At 35.6% G+C, this 12,871-nt stretch overlaps 1 protein-coding gene across 1 annotated transcript; it reads right to left on the bottom strand.

The window, feature by feature from the left end:
- Positions 1-346: 346 nt before the first annotated feature.
- On the bottom strand, positions 347-11,048 carry LOC306880315 (uncharacterized protein). The gene is made up of 17 exons (XM_079433774.1): positions 10,866-11,048; positions 8,410-10,210; positions 7,192-7,353; positions 6,807-7,107; positions 6,600-6,694; positions 6,028-6,053; positions 5,803-5,837; positions 5,542-5,689; positions 5,070-5,229; positions 4,628-4,760; positions 4,481-4,515; positions 3,830-3,905; positions 3,689-3,723; positions 2,645-2,690; positions 2,392-2,481; positions 1,817-1,950; positions 347-1,091 (listed from the first exon to the last, which is right to left on the bottom strand). Exons 1-16 carry the CDS (start codon positions 10,875-10,877, stop codon positions 1,899-1,901), a joined length of 3,207 nt encoding a protein of 1,068 aa, XP_079289900.1. The 5' UTR covers positions 10,878-11,048; the 3' UTR covers positions 347-1,091; positions 1,817-1,898.
- Between the last annotated feature and the right edge of the window lie 1,823 nt (positions 11,049-12,871).

Below are 12,871 nucleotides of genomic sequence, written 5' to 3'. Positions count from 1 at the left end.
AGTATAATGTTTTCCACAAAAATAAATAAATTGAATTAATTAATGAATCCATTCCATTTGAGATAATAATGAGAAATGTAAAATCAGAAAATCAGCATGTTAGAATGATTTCTGAAGAAGACTGGAGTAGGCTAATGATGCTGAAAATTCAGCTTCGCCTCCCAGGAATAAATTACATTTTAAAATATATTAAAATAAAAAAATGGAAATTTCACAACATAAATGTTTTTACTGTATTTTTGATCAAATAAATGCAGCTTTGGTGAGCATAAGAGACTTCTGTCAAAAACACATTTTACAGACTCATTTGAATCCTTTACTTATAAATATAATTTTGAAATAAAGGCTGAAGATACACAACTCTGGAATTTATTGTCTTCACCAGAAAACTTAGTACATGCAGTAGAATTACAAATACAACACTTGAACTTGCACTACAAGCATCAGCATATTTTCCCTCATGTAGAGTAACCCTGAAGACTGGGAATACTGAAACATGCTTGTAAAATATAAAACAATACTATAATACGAATTAATCTAATACAAATACAAAGTATAGTTTTATAAACCTTTAAATTGCAATCCTAAACATCTAAGTAAATGATACCAAAAATAATGACTTAGGAACTGCATTTTAATGTTGGCATTGCAATAAACTGTTAAAACCCAACTCAGATGTGAAGCTGTTTTACGTGAAGTCGTTTTGATCTGTCAGCTTTGAACTCAGTTGTTTAATTATGGATTTTAAAATGATCAGACAACCTCAGACTAGATAGACTGTCTTCGCCACAGAACTCATAACTCTTAAATGTAATGGTTTAAATAATCGGAATAATCTTTTTTTTCACAGAATGAACATATTATACATATAGAAGAACTCGCCTGCAGCCACTTACAGACTGATGCACAATCACAAACATAATTCTTCCCACTTGACAGACACGTCTCCGCTTCAGTATGTGTGGGTGACATTTACTGCGGTGCTCATCAAAACACAGCCCACAGGAGGGTTATGAACTCAGAAACAGTGAGATCCAGCGCAGTCCGTCTTTCCCTCTCGCAGCCGGAGTTATTCAGCTATTTTGATCGGCCTAGAATAGACAAAAATGTTCTCTAAAATGTCAGTAAACATCATTGTAGCCTAAAAAGGCCAGAGGTTAGGAAGGACCAGGGTAAAATTTAAAGCCAGCACTGAATGTTAAAAGTCAAGGAGGAAGTAAAAAAGGATTGTGAATAATCTTTCCATATGAATATATAAGGAAGACAGAGGTTAGTTGTCACATTATATTTCATTTTCAATTTTTTTAAAGGCTAACACTATGTATAATAACAATAATTATATATATAACTGTATATGTGTATGATTTTAATTATATAAGTATTCATTAATTAAATGAAAAGAAATGAATACTTTTAGCTAGGATGCATTAATTTGATCAAAAGTGACAGTAAAGACAATTTTCCTAAAAATTCTATTTCAAATCAATGCTGTTCTTTTGAACATTCTGTTCATTAAAGTATCATGCTTTCCACAAAACATTAAGCAGCACAACTGTTTTCAGTTGAGATAATAATGAGAAATGTTTCTTGAGCAGAAAATCAGCATATTTGAATGATATCTGAAGGATCATGTGACACTGAAAACTGGACTAATGATGCTGAAAATTCAGCTTTGCATCACATGAATAAATTACTTTTTAAAATATATTAAAATGGAAAAAAAGTTTTTTGAAATTGTAATAATATTTCAGAATATTACCGGTTTTACTCAATCTTTAATCAAATAAAAAGCTCAAGATTTGTTTAATGTACGTACTTGCTGTAAATAGGCATGGAGTCTCCAGCTATGATGTCGCCGTACAAGTCCGGAGGAGGAAGAATCTGGAGATCTGAGACATCTAAATCTTTTTCCTCTTCATATCTGAAGGAAATATACAATAACAACACAATCTAGTTAGCAGTTAGCACTACGGCTGCACAGGTCGAGGGAATGAGACATGGTTTCTGAAAAACCATCTCAAGCATTCATGTAAAACCAGTCTGACCACATACTCCTGCGGGGAAAAGACATCTCATGAATTACTGTCTGTGTTATGTGTGAGAACATGCACATATTTTGTGAGCACTTACAAGCTGTCAGGATCCTCTTCAAGAGGTAACAGATGAAACCAGAAGTGGGAAGAAGAAAAAAAAAAGTGAGTGTGGGTAGATGTGACTGTTTATGTAATTCAGGTTAAGAGAGCCGAATCATACCTGGTGTGAGCTCTGGCATTCTTGATGCACAAACAGCCAAATAAGGAAACAGGAAGTAGAGGTTAGTTGCAATCCTGTAATCGTATCATTTACAGTAAGCGATCTTTAGTGAATTCAAAGGAAACAGACAATAACTACATTGGGCTGTGTTTTCGTGCTAGAGGCTGAGAGGACGTCTTGGGTTGCATAAAGAATGTGGAGAGTTTTTGAACCGCTTCCTTTTGTCTTCTGCAACACACAGTAAACAAATGCTTATTCTTGTGTTCTTAATGTGAAACGTTTTATTACAGAGCAAAGATAGTCCAGAATTATGACATGGCATTTTAGTGAATAGAATAGAATAGAATAGAATAGAATAGAATAGAATAGAATAGAATAGAATAGAACTTACGGCATGTTCATATAAGTTGAATCACGTTGGTCTTGGTGAACAGGATCTGAAAAAAATAATAATGTAGGGACAAAAAAACACGAATCAACAAGTTAATATTATTAATAATAATAATAATAATAATAATAATTTATTATTATCAGCATAATTTTGGATTTTTGTTTTAGAATTATGACTTAGAATCTCATAATTTTTACTTATTTCATAATTAAGAGTTTCTTTAGCTCATAATTTAGACATTTTGTTATAATTTGGACTTTTATGCCATAACTATGACGTTTCATGTTAATTATGATTGTGTATGTGAATTGACTTTTTATGTCATAATTTTGACTTTATGTCATAATTATGACTGTTAATGTCATAATTTTTACTTTTTATGTTATATTTATGACTGTTCGTGTCAATTTTGACTTTTTGTCATAATGTTCACTTTTTGTCATAATTATAACTGTTAATGTCATAATTTTAACTATTTATGTTATATTTATGACTGTTCGTGTCAATTTTGACTTTTTATGCCATAATTCTGACTTTTTATGTCATAATTACGACTGTTCACGTCATAATTTCGACTTTTTATGTCATGCTTATGACTGTTCATGTCAGAATTCTAACTTTTTATGTCATAACTAACTTTTTTGTCAATTTCAACCTTTTATGTCATAGTTGTTTTTGGTCATAATTCTGACTTATGTCATAATTATGATTGCCATGATTTCAACTTTTATTGTCAATTGTTTTTTGGTCAAAATTTCAACATTATGTCATAATTATGTTTTTGTCAGTTTTCTTTTTTGTTGTTGTTGTCATAATAGACTTTTTTATCTCATGATTTTAGCTTATGTCATCATTCTGACTTTTAATGTCATAATAAAGTGTTACTTTTTTGCTTGTGTGGTGGAGATAGGCTTCCATGAATGTGACTATGAACAAGTGAATGATATACTGTAGCTATAACGACTAATATAGTAAATATAATCTTGGATGTTCCCAGTAGTGTTCCTGTGAACATTTTCCCATGATGTCTCATCAGTGACTCACCTAGAGCTGGTGTGGCTTGTGATTGATTCAGCGCTCTGAAAGATTGAACATACACCCCTCGTAAACAATACAAGAGTTTAACAGTCAAGCTTTGTAACCGAGTACAAAAGAAGGCGAATGTACACACGAGGTAACACTCACATGTGTGCTGTTTCATTAGCAGAGCCAAGCACAGGGTCATCATCATCACATGTCCACTCTTCACTGTCTTCTGAGACTGATCAAATAAATAAATAAATACAATTTTAAAAACTTAACTACATTTCTATAGTTGCAGTATTTCGATTTACTAGAAAAAACATTACAAATTGCAGTTGAGTAGGATTTGTATTCTGTATTATAAAACACAACCATCCAAAACAGCAAATACCGCACAGACATTAGTCTCATGAAAATATGCTGTACTGATACCATGGTTCACTTATGGTACTGTATCAGATAAAAATACAGTAGCATTTTTACTATGGTATTTACCTCAAATATATACCATGGTACTTCATGATGGTAGTCCAAAGTATTTTAATACTACGATGGTATTATCATTAAAGTAGTGTCCTACATGTGTTACCATGGTACAATAAAAAGTGAATCATAAAATATTTGTTGCATAACGTGAGGCTGGGATTTTGAACCAATGCAATTTGACAGTGGGCGGGGCTAATTAGTGCAATGCAGCAGAAAGTAATCAACAAAATATTCTGTTGCGTATTGTGGTCATGGCTGGTTAAGACGCATATTATAAATAAATATTATGAATAAAATAAATGAAAATGAGTAAAAGAAGGTTCTTACAGCTCTCATGGTTCATGCCGTAATGCTCTGAGGTCCTAAAAACACACATGGAAAAAAATAACACTTCCATTTGCAAACTGTAGATCAAGATCATTTTAGCATGCAATGCCAACGAGTTGTAGCAAGCCTGGTAATTTCTATGGCTACCTGCTGCCTGTACTGGTGACCTCTGGGTCTTTGAGTCCATTGCCGTTGGATCTGTTAGATGCCGTTGTCATCTTCCCCAGCTCCATAATGCCATTGATGTTCAGATCCACACTCTCCACCGGGACGTAGCCGTCTGAAAAACAACACACAGCACACTGCCAATCTGCATTCCACCAGAAGCATCTGAAAAATGAGATAAGCGCTCACATACACAGTCTAACAGATAAGTCAGAGCTCAAGGACTCGTTCAGGTCCTTGCTCAGTAACAGATCTATTTAGGCATTTAGTCCTTATCAGGGTAAATTCATAACAATGCTTATTTTCCGCACCTCATTTATCTGTAAAACTAATTTAGCGTGATGCTAATTATTTGCGAATTGTGCAAGAGCAAAGATAATGGTGCTAAATTAATTTGATTGTGTATTTGTTGTGTTGAGCCCACATTTGTTGTTGCTGTCCTTTGCCAGCCATTTTCCTTTAGGACAGTTGTTGGTGCGGATGATGCTCACAGTGTCTCCAACCTTCACCGGCAGGTCGTTTTTACGGCCCTTACAGTCCTCGATCACTTTAACATGATAAATTGACTCTTCCTGCCCTGTGAGCTATAAAAAAACATCAATACACACACAGACAGTTACATTAACACATGCTCATCACTTAACTGACCTTGCCATGTGGATTAAAAAAAGGATTCTTGCTGTTAGCGAGAAATTGAAATGTACGGCTCATTTCACATTTGATTAAAACTATTGGGTTTTAGTGATGGTAAGTGCACCTTTTGATTTGCTTGAGGAGTGGGATGTGGATTGTAATACGGAATGGATTTTGAGAGTTTAATAAGCAATAATTATGCTGAATCATTGGTGCAAACACACCAATACTGACATGTAAAAAACTGCAAAAAAATTTATTACCTTAAATTTTTTCCTCATTTCATTTTCTTTCTTTTCCTTTTCTTTCTGCTCCTTCTTTTCTCTCTCCTTCTCTTTCTCTTTGTCCTTTTCTCGCTGTTTCTCTTTTTTCTTTAGTTCTTTGTCATCTGCCACTTTCCCTGAGTTCTTCCTGTGGATTGAAGGCTTTCATTATTACATTCAGATGAGATGTTTTGGGAATGTACACGTAGTTTTAATTAATACTGTGAATTTAAAAAAATAAAATCAATTGCTGTTACAAACCTGGAGAACAAGCTTTTCTTGGGAGTCTCCTCCACCTAATTAGGTTGGATAATTAAAGGCAACATGTTTCAACAAATCATTTAAAAAACTGAACATGCAATAAGAAGACATGAAATGTAGGTGATAATGCTACAAATGCTGCAATCATTAGGTCCTGACATAAACCTTAAAACAGACTTTAAACAGTAATTCTAAAACTATTTAAACAACAATGGTAAAACTTACCACAGCTGGAGCATCAGCATATGGATCTAATTTCAAACAATAGGAAACGTTTGTCAATAACTGAAACACTTTGAAGATAAAAGAGAATCTAAAAATAAACAAATAACATTTCCTGTGTGTTTATCATTTCTGTGGATCAGAAAGTCATCAGGGATGAGATTACTGGGGACATAAATAACTACACCGCAAAAACAAACAAAAAACAACAACAACAACAAAAAACATGTTTTTGTCCTGGTTTCCCATTAAATATTTAAACATTCCTAAAATAAGAATTTACTTGAGAAGCAAAATTATGTTAGAATATAAGACTTGAATTTTACACCAAATGGCAAATTATTTTTCTTGTTTTAAGTATAAATCATATTGTAAATTGTATGTCAATTTATAATTTTCAAAAATAATTTATATATAAATTAAATTTTTTGAAAACAAGGCTTCATATCTTCCAAAATTTAGTTTCAAGAAAATTTGATCTTTATTGAATAAAAAAAAGAAGGTTAATGATGATGATGACAAACACACACACACACACACAAAATAGTACTTTAGTGAAGACTTCTCGCACTTACTCTTTGGAGGTCCTTTCTGTTTCTTAGTCTTTGTCGTTTTGCCTTTTTTACTGTCTACTTGATCATCAAATACATTGTCACTTCTTTCAAGAGTCCTGGAGGAAAGTCAGAAACAAAACTCAGTGTTCAATACCAATAACATATACTTTTTATTTAATTTTTTATTTTTTTTAGTCACAGTAAATGATCATGAATTTAATGGCTTACCCTGATGGAGTCAAGGCAGGAGAGTCCTGATGTACAGCAGCTTGAGCTTCTGTATATGGAGAGCCAGAGTTCATAGACCCATAATCCACATCTCTATCATCCATGTTCGGAAACATGTCCTCTTTCAACTGCTGTTTTAGGCTCAACTCTCTCAGGAAGGCTTCCTCATGAGCTGAAACTGGCCTTTTGGTACTAGAAGCTAATGATAGTACTGATGGAGGCCTAAAGGTTGGAAGTGCTGGAGCCTTAGGTTCTTCAACATCTTCATAAAACTCAAATGAGTTGTCATATAGTGAATCTTCTGATGAAAAAAAAAAAGTTAAATATTACTTATGTAGACAAACACTTTGCATAGAGTTTCAGATTTTTGGGGTCATTTTGTTACCATATGTTTCTAGAGGTTCAGATGGTGTTGTGGGAATCTGGAGGTCTCTGGCAGGTGACTGAGTTCGAATCTCAAGTGGGGGATCCACAATGGGTGTAGCTGGCAGAACCTTCCTACGCGGTGGGGGAGGAGGATTCACTGGTTTGACCACTGTCACCACCCCTGCAGAAACAAGACAATAAATATCCATCACCAAGCCATACGTAAACATAAAAATAAACTTAATTAAACATATTTTATGAAAACGTATTGCTTTCTAATGCAATTTCAAAAATGTATCTTGTTGATTTTTATTGCAAAGAAAAGTGTACATTTTACCTGCATTTATTGCATTCTCAAATTAACAAGAAAAAAGACTAAAATAATGCACCTTATGAAGAAGCATGAGGAATAGATAGGGAAGTGAGAAAGTTATGTCTGCAAAGCCGATGAAAATGGCGAGGTCAAGGAAACAATGCAGGTAGAACAGGACTATAGAATAAAAAAATGGAGGAAGCATGATGTTTATACTCAAGCCTAATTAAAATCAAAGACTCTTTTGTGAACTCTTTTCACAATTTTAAGTGATGTAATCATATTTAATTCCACATAATTGACAGTTGATGTCATTTTAAATTCAGGCTTGAATGAAAACAATTATTTTTCTCGGTAAAGATGTTTCTTAACTATGAGCAATATGTTCTAATTACAACAACTGCTTACGAGAATATACTGTATGCAAGCCTAATTAGCATTTAGTTCAACTGAAATGTCTCAGTTTTAGATATTTTCTTGAAACAGAATATTCTTTGTCATTCTGATTATGAAAGATGTTGCCCAACATAGCTACAATAGACTTAAATATCTTGCATACCAACCCTCCCTGAAGGAAGGAATCCACCTAAAAAGGTATTTAAACACTGCTTTCCAAAGTTAAAAGATATTTACAATGCTGAAGAATTTAAATTTAATTTAAGAATTTAAGAAATTATTTGTGTTGACTAACTTTTAGACCCTCAGGAACAGCAACACTCTACAAAATTTCTGAAACTGCCAGAACTTCATCTGAGACTTGTTTTGCAAAGTAATTTAAGCATCCATCTGTGCAAATGTCAAACTTATTCATACGTGACTGGCCTACAAAAATAGAAGCCTTCTACAATGGACGAAAATTATCTCAGACAGCAAAACTGCTGCTAAGATTGAATAGTGTGAGCCCTGCTTTAAATGGATACTTACTGTGATCAAAGCCACTGGCTTCAGTTTCAGATGGGTAAGTTTTAGGTGGCAACCGAGCATGATTCACATAGTCAACTGGAGGGAGGTTAGGGATATCAGACACTTCTGGTACAGGTTGGGCTTCCTCATGCATTGTTTCTAAAGCTGTGGCAAGCTGTGGTAAGGCTTTTTCAGGTGGAGCTAGATCAGGTTGGGTCACCTCAGCTGTGGCAGTCTTAGGCAGAGGTGTGGGAGTTTTAGGCAGAGGTATCTCAGGTGTAGCTGTCTCAACTAGGGTTGTATTTTGAGGTATAGATGTATTTTCAGGTGTGGTAGCCAGTGTGGACTTTCTCTTGGCCCTTTCCAGAAGGTTAAATATACGGCTATCATTTGGTGACCGTTTTACCGAGGCCATCTCCTCTGCTCTCGCCAAGGCTGAGAGGGCTGAAAGCGGCTTGGTTGAGGACTGGTCCTCAGTAGACCTTAATGGGTTAATAGTTGCCTTGTCAGTCAGAGTTTTTGCATTCTCCAGTAAAACGTCTAGATGTGCAGCAGGAGTATAAACTTCTGGAGGAGGGCTTGAGACTGGAGCAGGTGTATATTCTAAGGGATTCACCAAGGGCTCTGGAGATACCGCTGGAGTAGTGGATGGGGCAGGGGACCTAGAGACAACTTGACTCCTGGGAACTGGGACGATAGATGTACGTATTGCTGGAGTGGGTATGGTTTGCTCAGAAAAGTCTCCATCTGGAAAGTCTTCATCAAAAACAGGGGGCGGAATATCGGTGAATTCTGGAGGTGGACTTCCTTCAGGGGGAGGAAATACTTCTGATAAACTGAGCATATGTATATTTGGTATAGAAGGTTCAGTTTCAGGAGGAGATGAAATAGAAGTTTCTGGCTTTGATTTAGGAACAGCTTGAGATGGTGTTGGGATGGCTGGTTCAGGAATCTTTGGCTCAGGGCTGGCAGAGGTTGAACTGCCTGGAGCTGGAAAACTTGGGGCAAGAATGTGGGGGACAGAAAGTATTTCAGTTGAAGTCTGAGAAGGTACAACAGCCTTAGCTGTTACAGATGGGCCAGCAGGAGCTGAGTGACTTGGTGCAGGGGTATGGCTAGCTGGTGTTGGTCTTTCCACTGTATTTGCCTCCTCATTCTCATCTTTGCTAGTTTTTTGAGTGGTAAACACAAAATTATTGGGTGTGGAACTCCGAGGTGTATAGGGGCTGGGTTCAAGCTCTGGGGTATCAGCTTTTATTGGAAGCACTGGCAGAACCAGTGGAAGATTGCGGTCTTTCAGAGACTTTTTGGCAGTGTCAACCTCTTTCATTGTGTATGCCTTCTCATTCTCAACTTGGCTAGTTTTTTGAGGAGTAAATACAAAACTCTTGGGTGTGGACACTTTGGCAGGTGGAACAGATGCAGGTGTACGTGGGCTGGAATCGGGCTCTGGAGTTTTGGTTTTTGGAGCTACAGGCAGAACCAGTGGAAGATTCTTGTCTTTCAGATTCTGCTTAATGGTGTTGACCTGCTTATTATCCAGCAGTTCATCATTACTGATGGGTTGGTTCTCTCTGGTCTTTAATCCCCAAGGTGGAGAGAGCTGGCGACTGAGATTTTTGTCCTCCTTGAAGACTACACGTGGCGCTTGAAGTGACCCTTTTTGCACAGCAGTTTTGATGGATGAGATCAAAGGATTGCTGACTTTTGTCGACGGAGGGATGGTTTTGGGTTTCTCTGGGAGGGCAGGTTTTGTCTGGATCTTCAGACTGTTTTCACCCTGGAACCATGCCTTCAGGGTTTTAAAGTCTTTTGATTCATCCTGATGTATAAAATATAGTAGATATTAAACATAGCTTTACATTGCACTATGGAATGCATATGACAGGTTATTTTTTTCAGCAAAATCTCAGAACTTAACAAATAAACAACGCAACTACATTCATGTGTTTACAAGAATCAGAAGGCCGTGTGATGACACGCTATATTTTGTTCAATTAAATTCCATACATTTTAACAGCCAAAACCACACCAGTTGATGTCAAAATGCAAAGTAATACTCAATAGAAATCAACAAGCTGAGGTGAAAGAGCTGTGTTAAGAAAACTGTGGCTCTTTAAAGCAATAGTATGACATTTGAATTGGCAATAAGCTAGTTTCATTAAATCAATAAACTGTTTTTTGTTATAGGAAACTCTTACAAAAGAGCTTGCAGTACCATGGTACTGAACAAGATCCATATTTATTGCATTTGCATGGTATTTCAAAGAATAACATGGCACTACCAAAATGAGGTATGTATAAAAACTTGGTAATGTAATTGTACATGTCCCAAACTCAACTTTCTTCACAATTGTCCAATATTACATTTTAATTCATGCATTAATTTGTGTCTGAGGAAACCATATGGTAAAAATAAAGCCTGGCTCATACTCAGAAGTTGCCAACAGAATAAAATTCATATCAAAGTTTCTCACCTGTTCCATCATTCTGGCTCAAGTCTTTGTTAAAAAAAGAGGTACTTCACTCTCCTCAGCCCCTCATAATTAATAATCCATAGTTATTCCTTTATTATTCGAAGAGATCCAGCATGTACAACTAAAATGGTGTTGTGTCGCAGTTGTTAGAGGATAAATAGCATTTAGAGTGAGAACTCGCCCAATGGCCCCGAAACTGGAATGAGGTTGGATGAGCGTGTTCATGCGTTAATGACGAGATAAAGGAATGTCTCGTCAAACAAGTCACTTCACTGAACGCCAGCACTGTTATCATTCTTAAAGAATGCAGTCAGTCAAGAACCACAGAAATCCATGAAGGCAAAGCTTCTATTGTCAAACAGCCGCAATCAAACTCTCATTACGTCTTTACTCCAGGCATCCTAGAAATAGCACAAAAATATCGGTCAATATTGTTCACACCTCTTGTGATTAAATTCACAGAGCATGTGTTTTACTCTCAGGAGGAGATGTGTCTCTCCCTTGTCAAAAATCTAATCTGATGACTTCAAAGAAAGTTAGCCCTTAATTTAAATTGCATTTAAAGACATGTTCCTTATCCTTACCTCTGAGGAAATTAAGTTCTACAGTATGCTCCTTTTTCATTTAACCCGCAAATAGAGACCGGGGCTAGTTGTCACACTTTTCACTGAAGTGAATATTTCTTCTGGTGGCTTTATTTTTGAAAGCCAATTTCTGAATAGGTATCTTCTAGTTTTCTAGATGTCTAGTTCTGACTTCAAAATTCACAGGGGAAAAAATGACTAATTGAACCTATTTTGGTGCATATTATCACACTATAAGGACTATAATTTCAAAGTGGGATTATTAACACTTTTTTGAGAAAAATCTAATAAATTACAGACAAAACAATTCCTAAAACCCTAATTTTGGCCAATGTAATTTAGAATTAAAGCACTTTTGACTCATGCCCTTGTGAAAACATTCCCACATGACAGTTTTTGACTTCAATCAGAGCTCAGGATAAGTAATTTACTCAAAGACAAAGAGAAACTAGTTACTAACCTTGCTAGTAAATCACTCTAATTCATGCAAAATGAGGGAATCTTAAAACTCTAAGAATGAAAATATGCATTTGACCTCTGTTTCACCTCAATTATCAGTGATATTAATTGATAACGACACATTTCCATTCATGAATGACATGAAGGTCAGGAATATGTTGAAATAATCATAAAACTGCTCTTGAAACAGGTTTCTGTGGAACAACGCAGGCCTAATGTAGAAATTTCCCTATAAGCAAGTGAGAGTGAATTTAAATGTGTTGTGTTCAATGAAATGTGCTTATTTATCTGGCAAAGTTCCAGTTCAGTGATTCAGTTCACACACTGAATCTAATTTAGATTGTGTGGCAAGATAATTCAACCCTCTGAAATGGCATTTCAACTAATGGATATTGTTCTGCTTTCTCTTCCAAATCTAGCAGGCCTTTGATTGTAGGTAAAAAAAATGTACACTCAGTAAATTAGTTTGTGCTTCACTGATAGATACAACCATAAGAACTGAATTTTGTCCTGTCTCCTAGTGGTGTGGATGCAATATATCATAAAAGCAAAAATTAGTAATGCCATTCTAAAAACACCCTATTCATGCCCATTGTTATTTTTTTTCCAATGCGTGTTACAAAGCATGGCATTCAGCTGGTCATGTGATCTCAATAAGAATGAACCACCCTTATATAGAGTAAAACAGCTTTTCTACTGCACCCCTTCAAATATAAGACTTTTGTTTTTGCTAAGGCAAAGAGGCAGAGCAACATTTTGGGATGTGTTTATTGGTAACAGTATTACATGGTGGGTTAAGTAAATCAAGAGAAAATAAAAAAATGCTCTAAAAATCCACTGCAGAATATCATTATCAGCAAGATAAAAATAATGTGTCCTTTAACATTACCAAACCATTAGCTGAGGTAAAGGCAAAATAGAAACGTACTGAAATTGGACTCCCATTCACTTTGATTTTCACCT

Source organism: Barbus barbus (genome assembly GCF_936440315.1).
Source record: "Barbus barbus genome assembly, chromosome: 14".
Taxonomy (NCBI): Eukaryota; Metazoa; Chordata; class Actinopteri; order Cypriniformes; family Cyprinidae; genus Barbus; species Barbus barbus.
Note: the sequence above shows the minus strand (reverse complement) of the source record. Positions and strands in the feature narration are given on the sequence as shown.

Bases quoted from the DNA above. Each gene is read 5' to 3' on its own strand.
- LOC306880315 (XM_079433774.1), bottom strand. The intron at 4,761-5,069 runs GTGGGCTCAACA...GTTGTTTTTCAG, and splicing joins AAAGGACAGCAACAACAAAT to ACGGCTACGTCCCGGTGGAG. The intron at 4,516-4,627 runs GTAGCCATAGAA...GTGTGTTTTTAG, and splicing joins GTCACCAGTACAGGCAGCAG to GACCTCAGAGCATTACGGCA.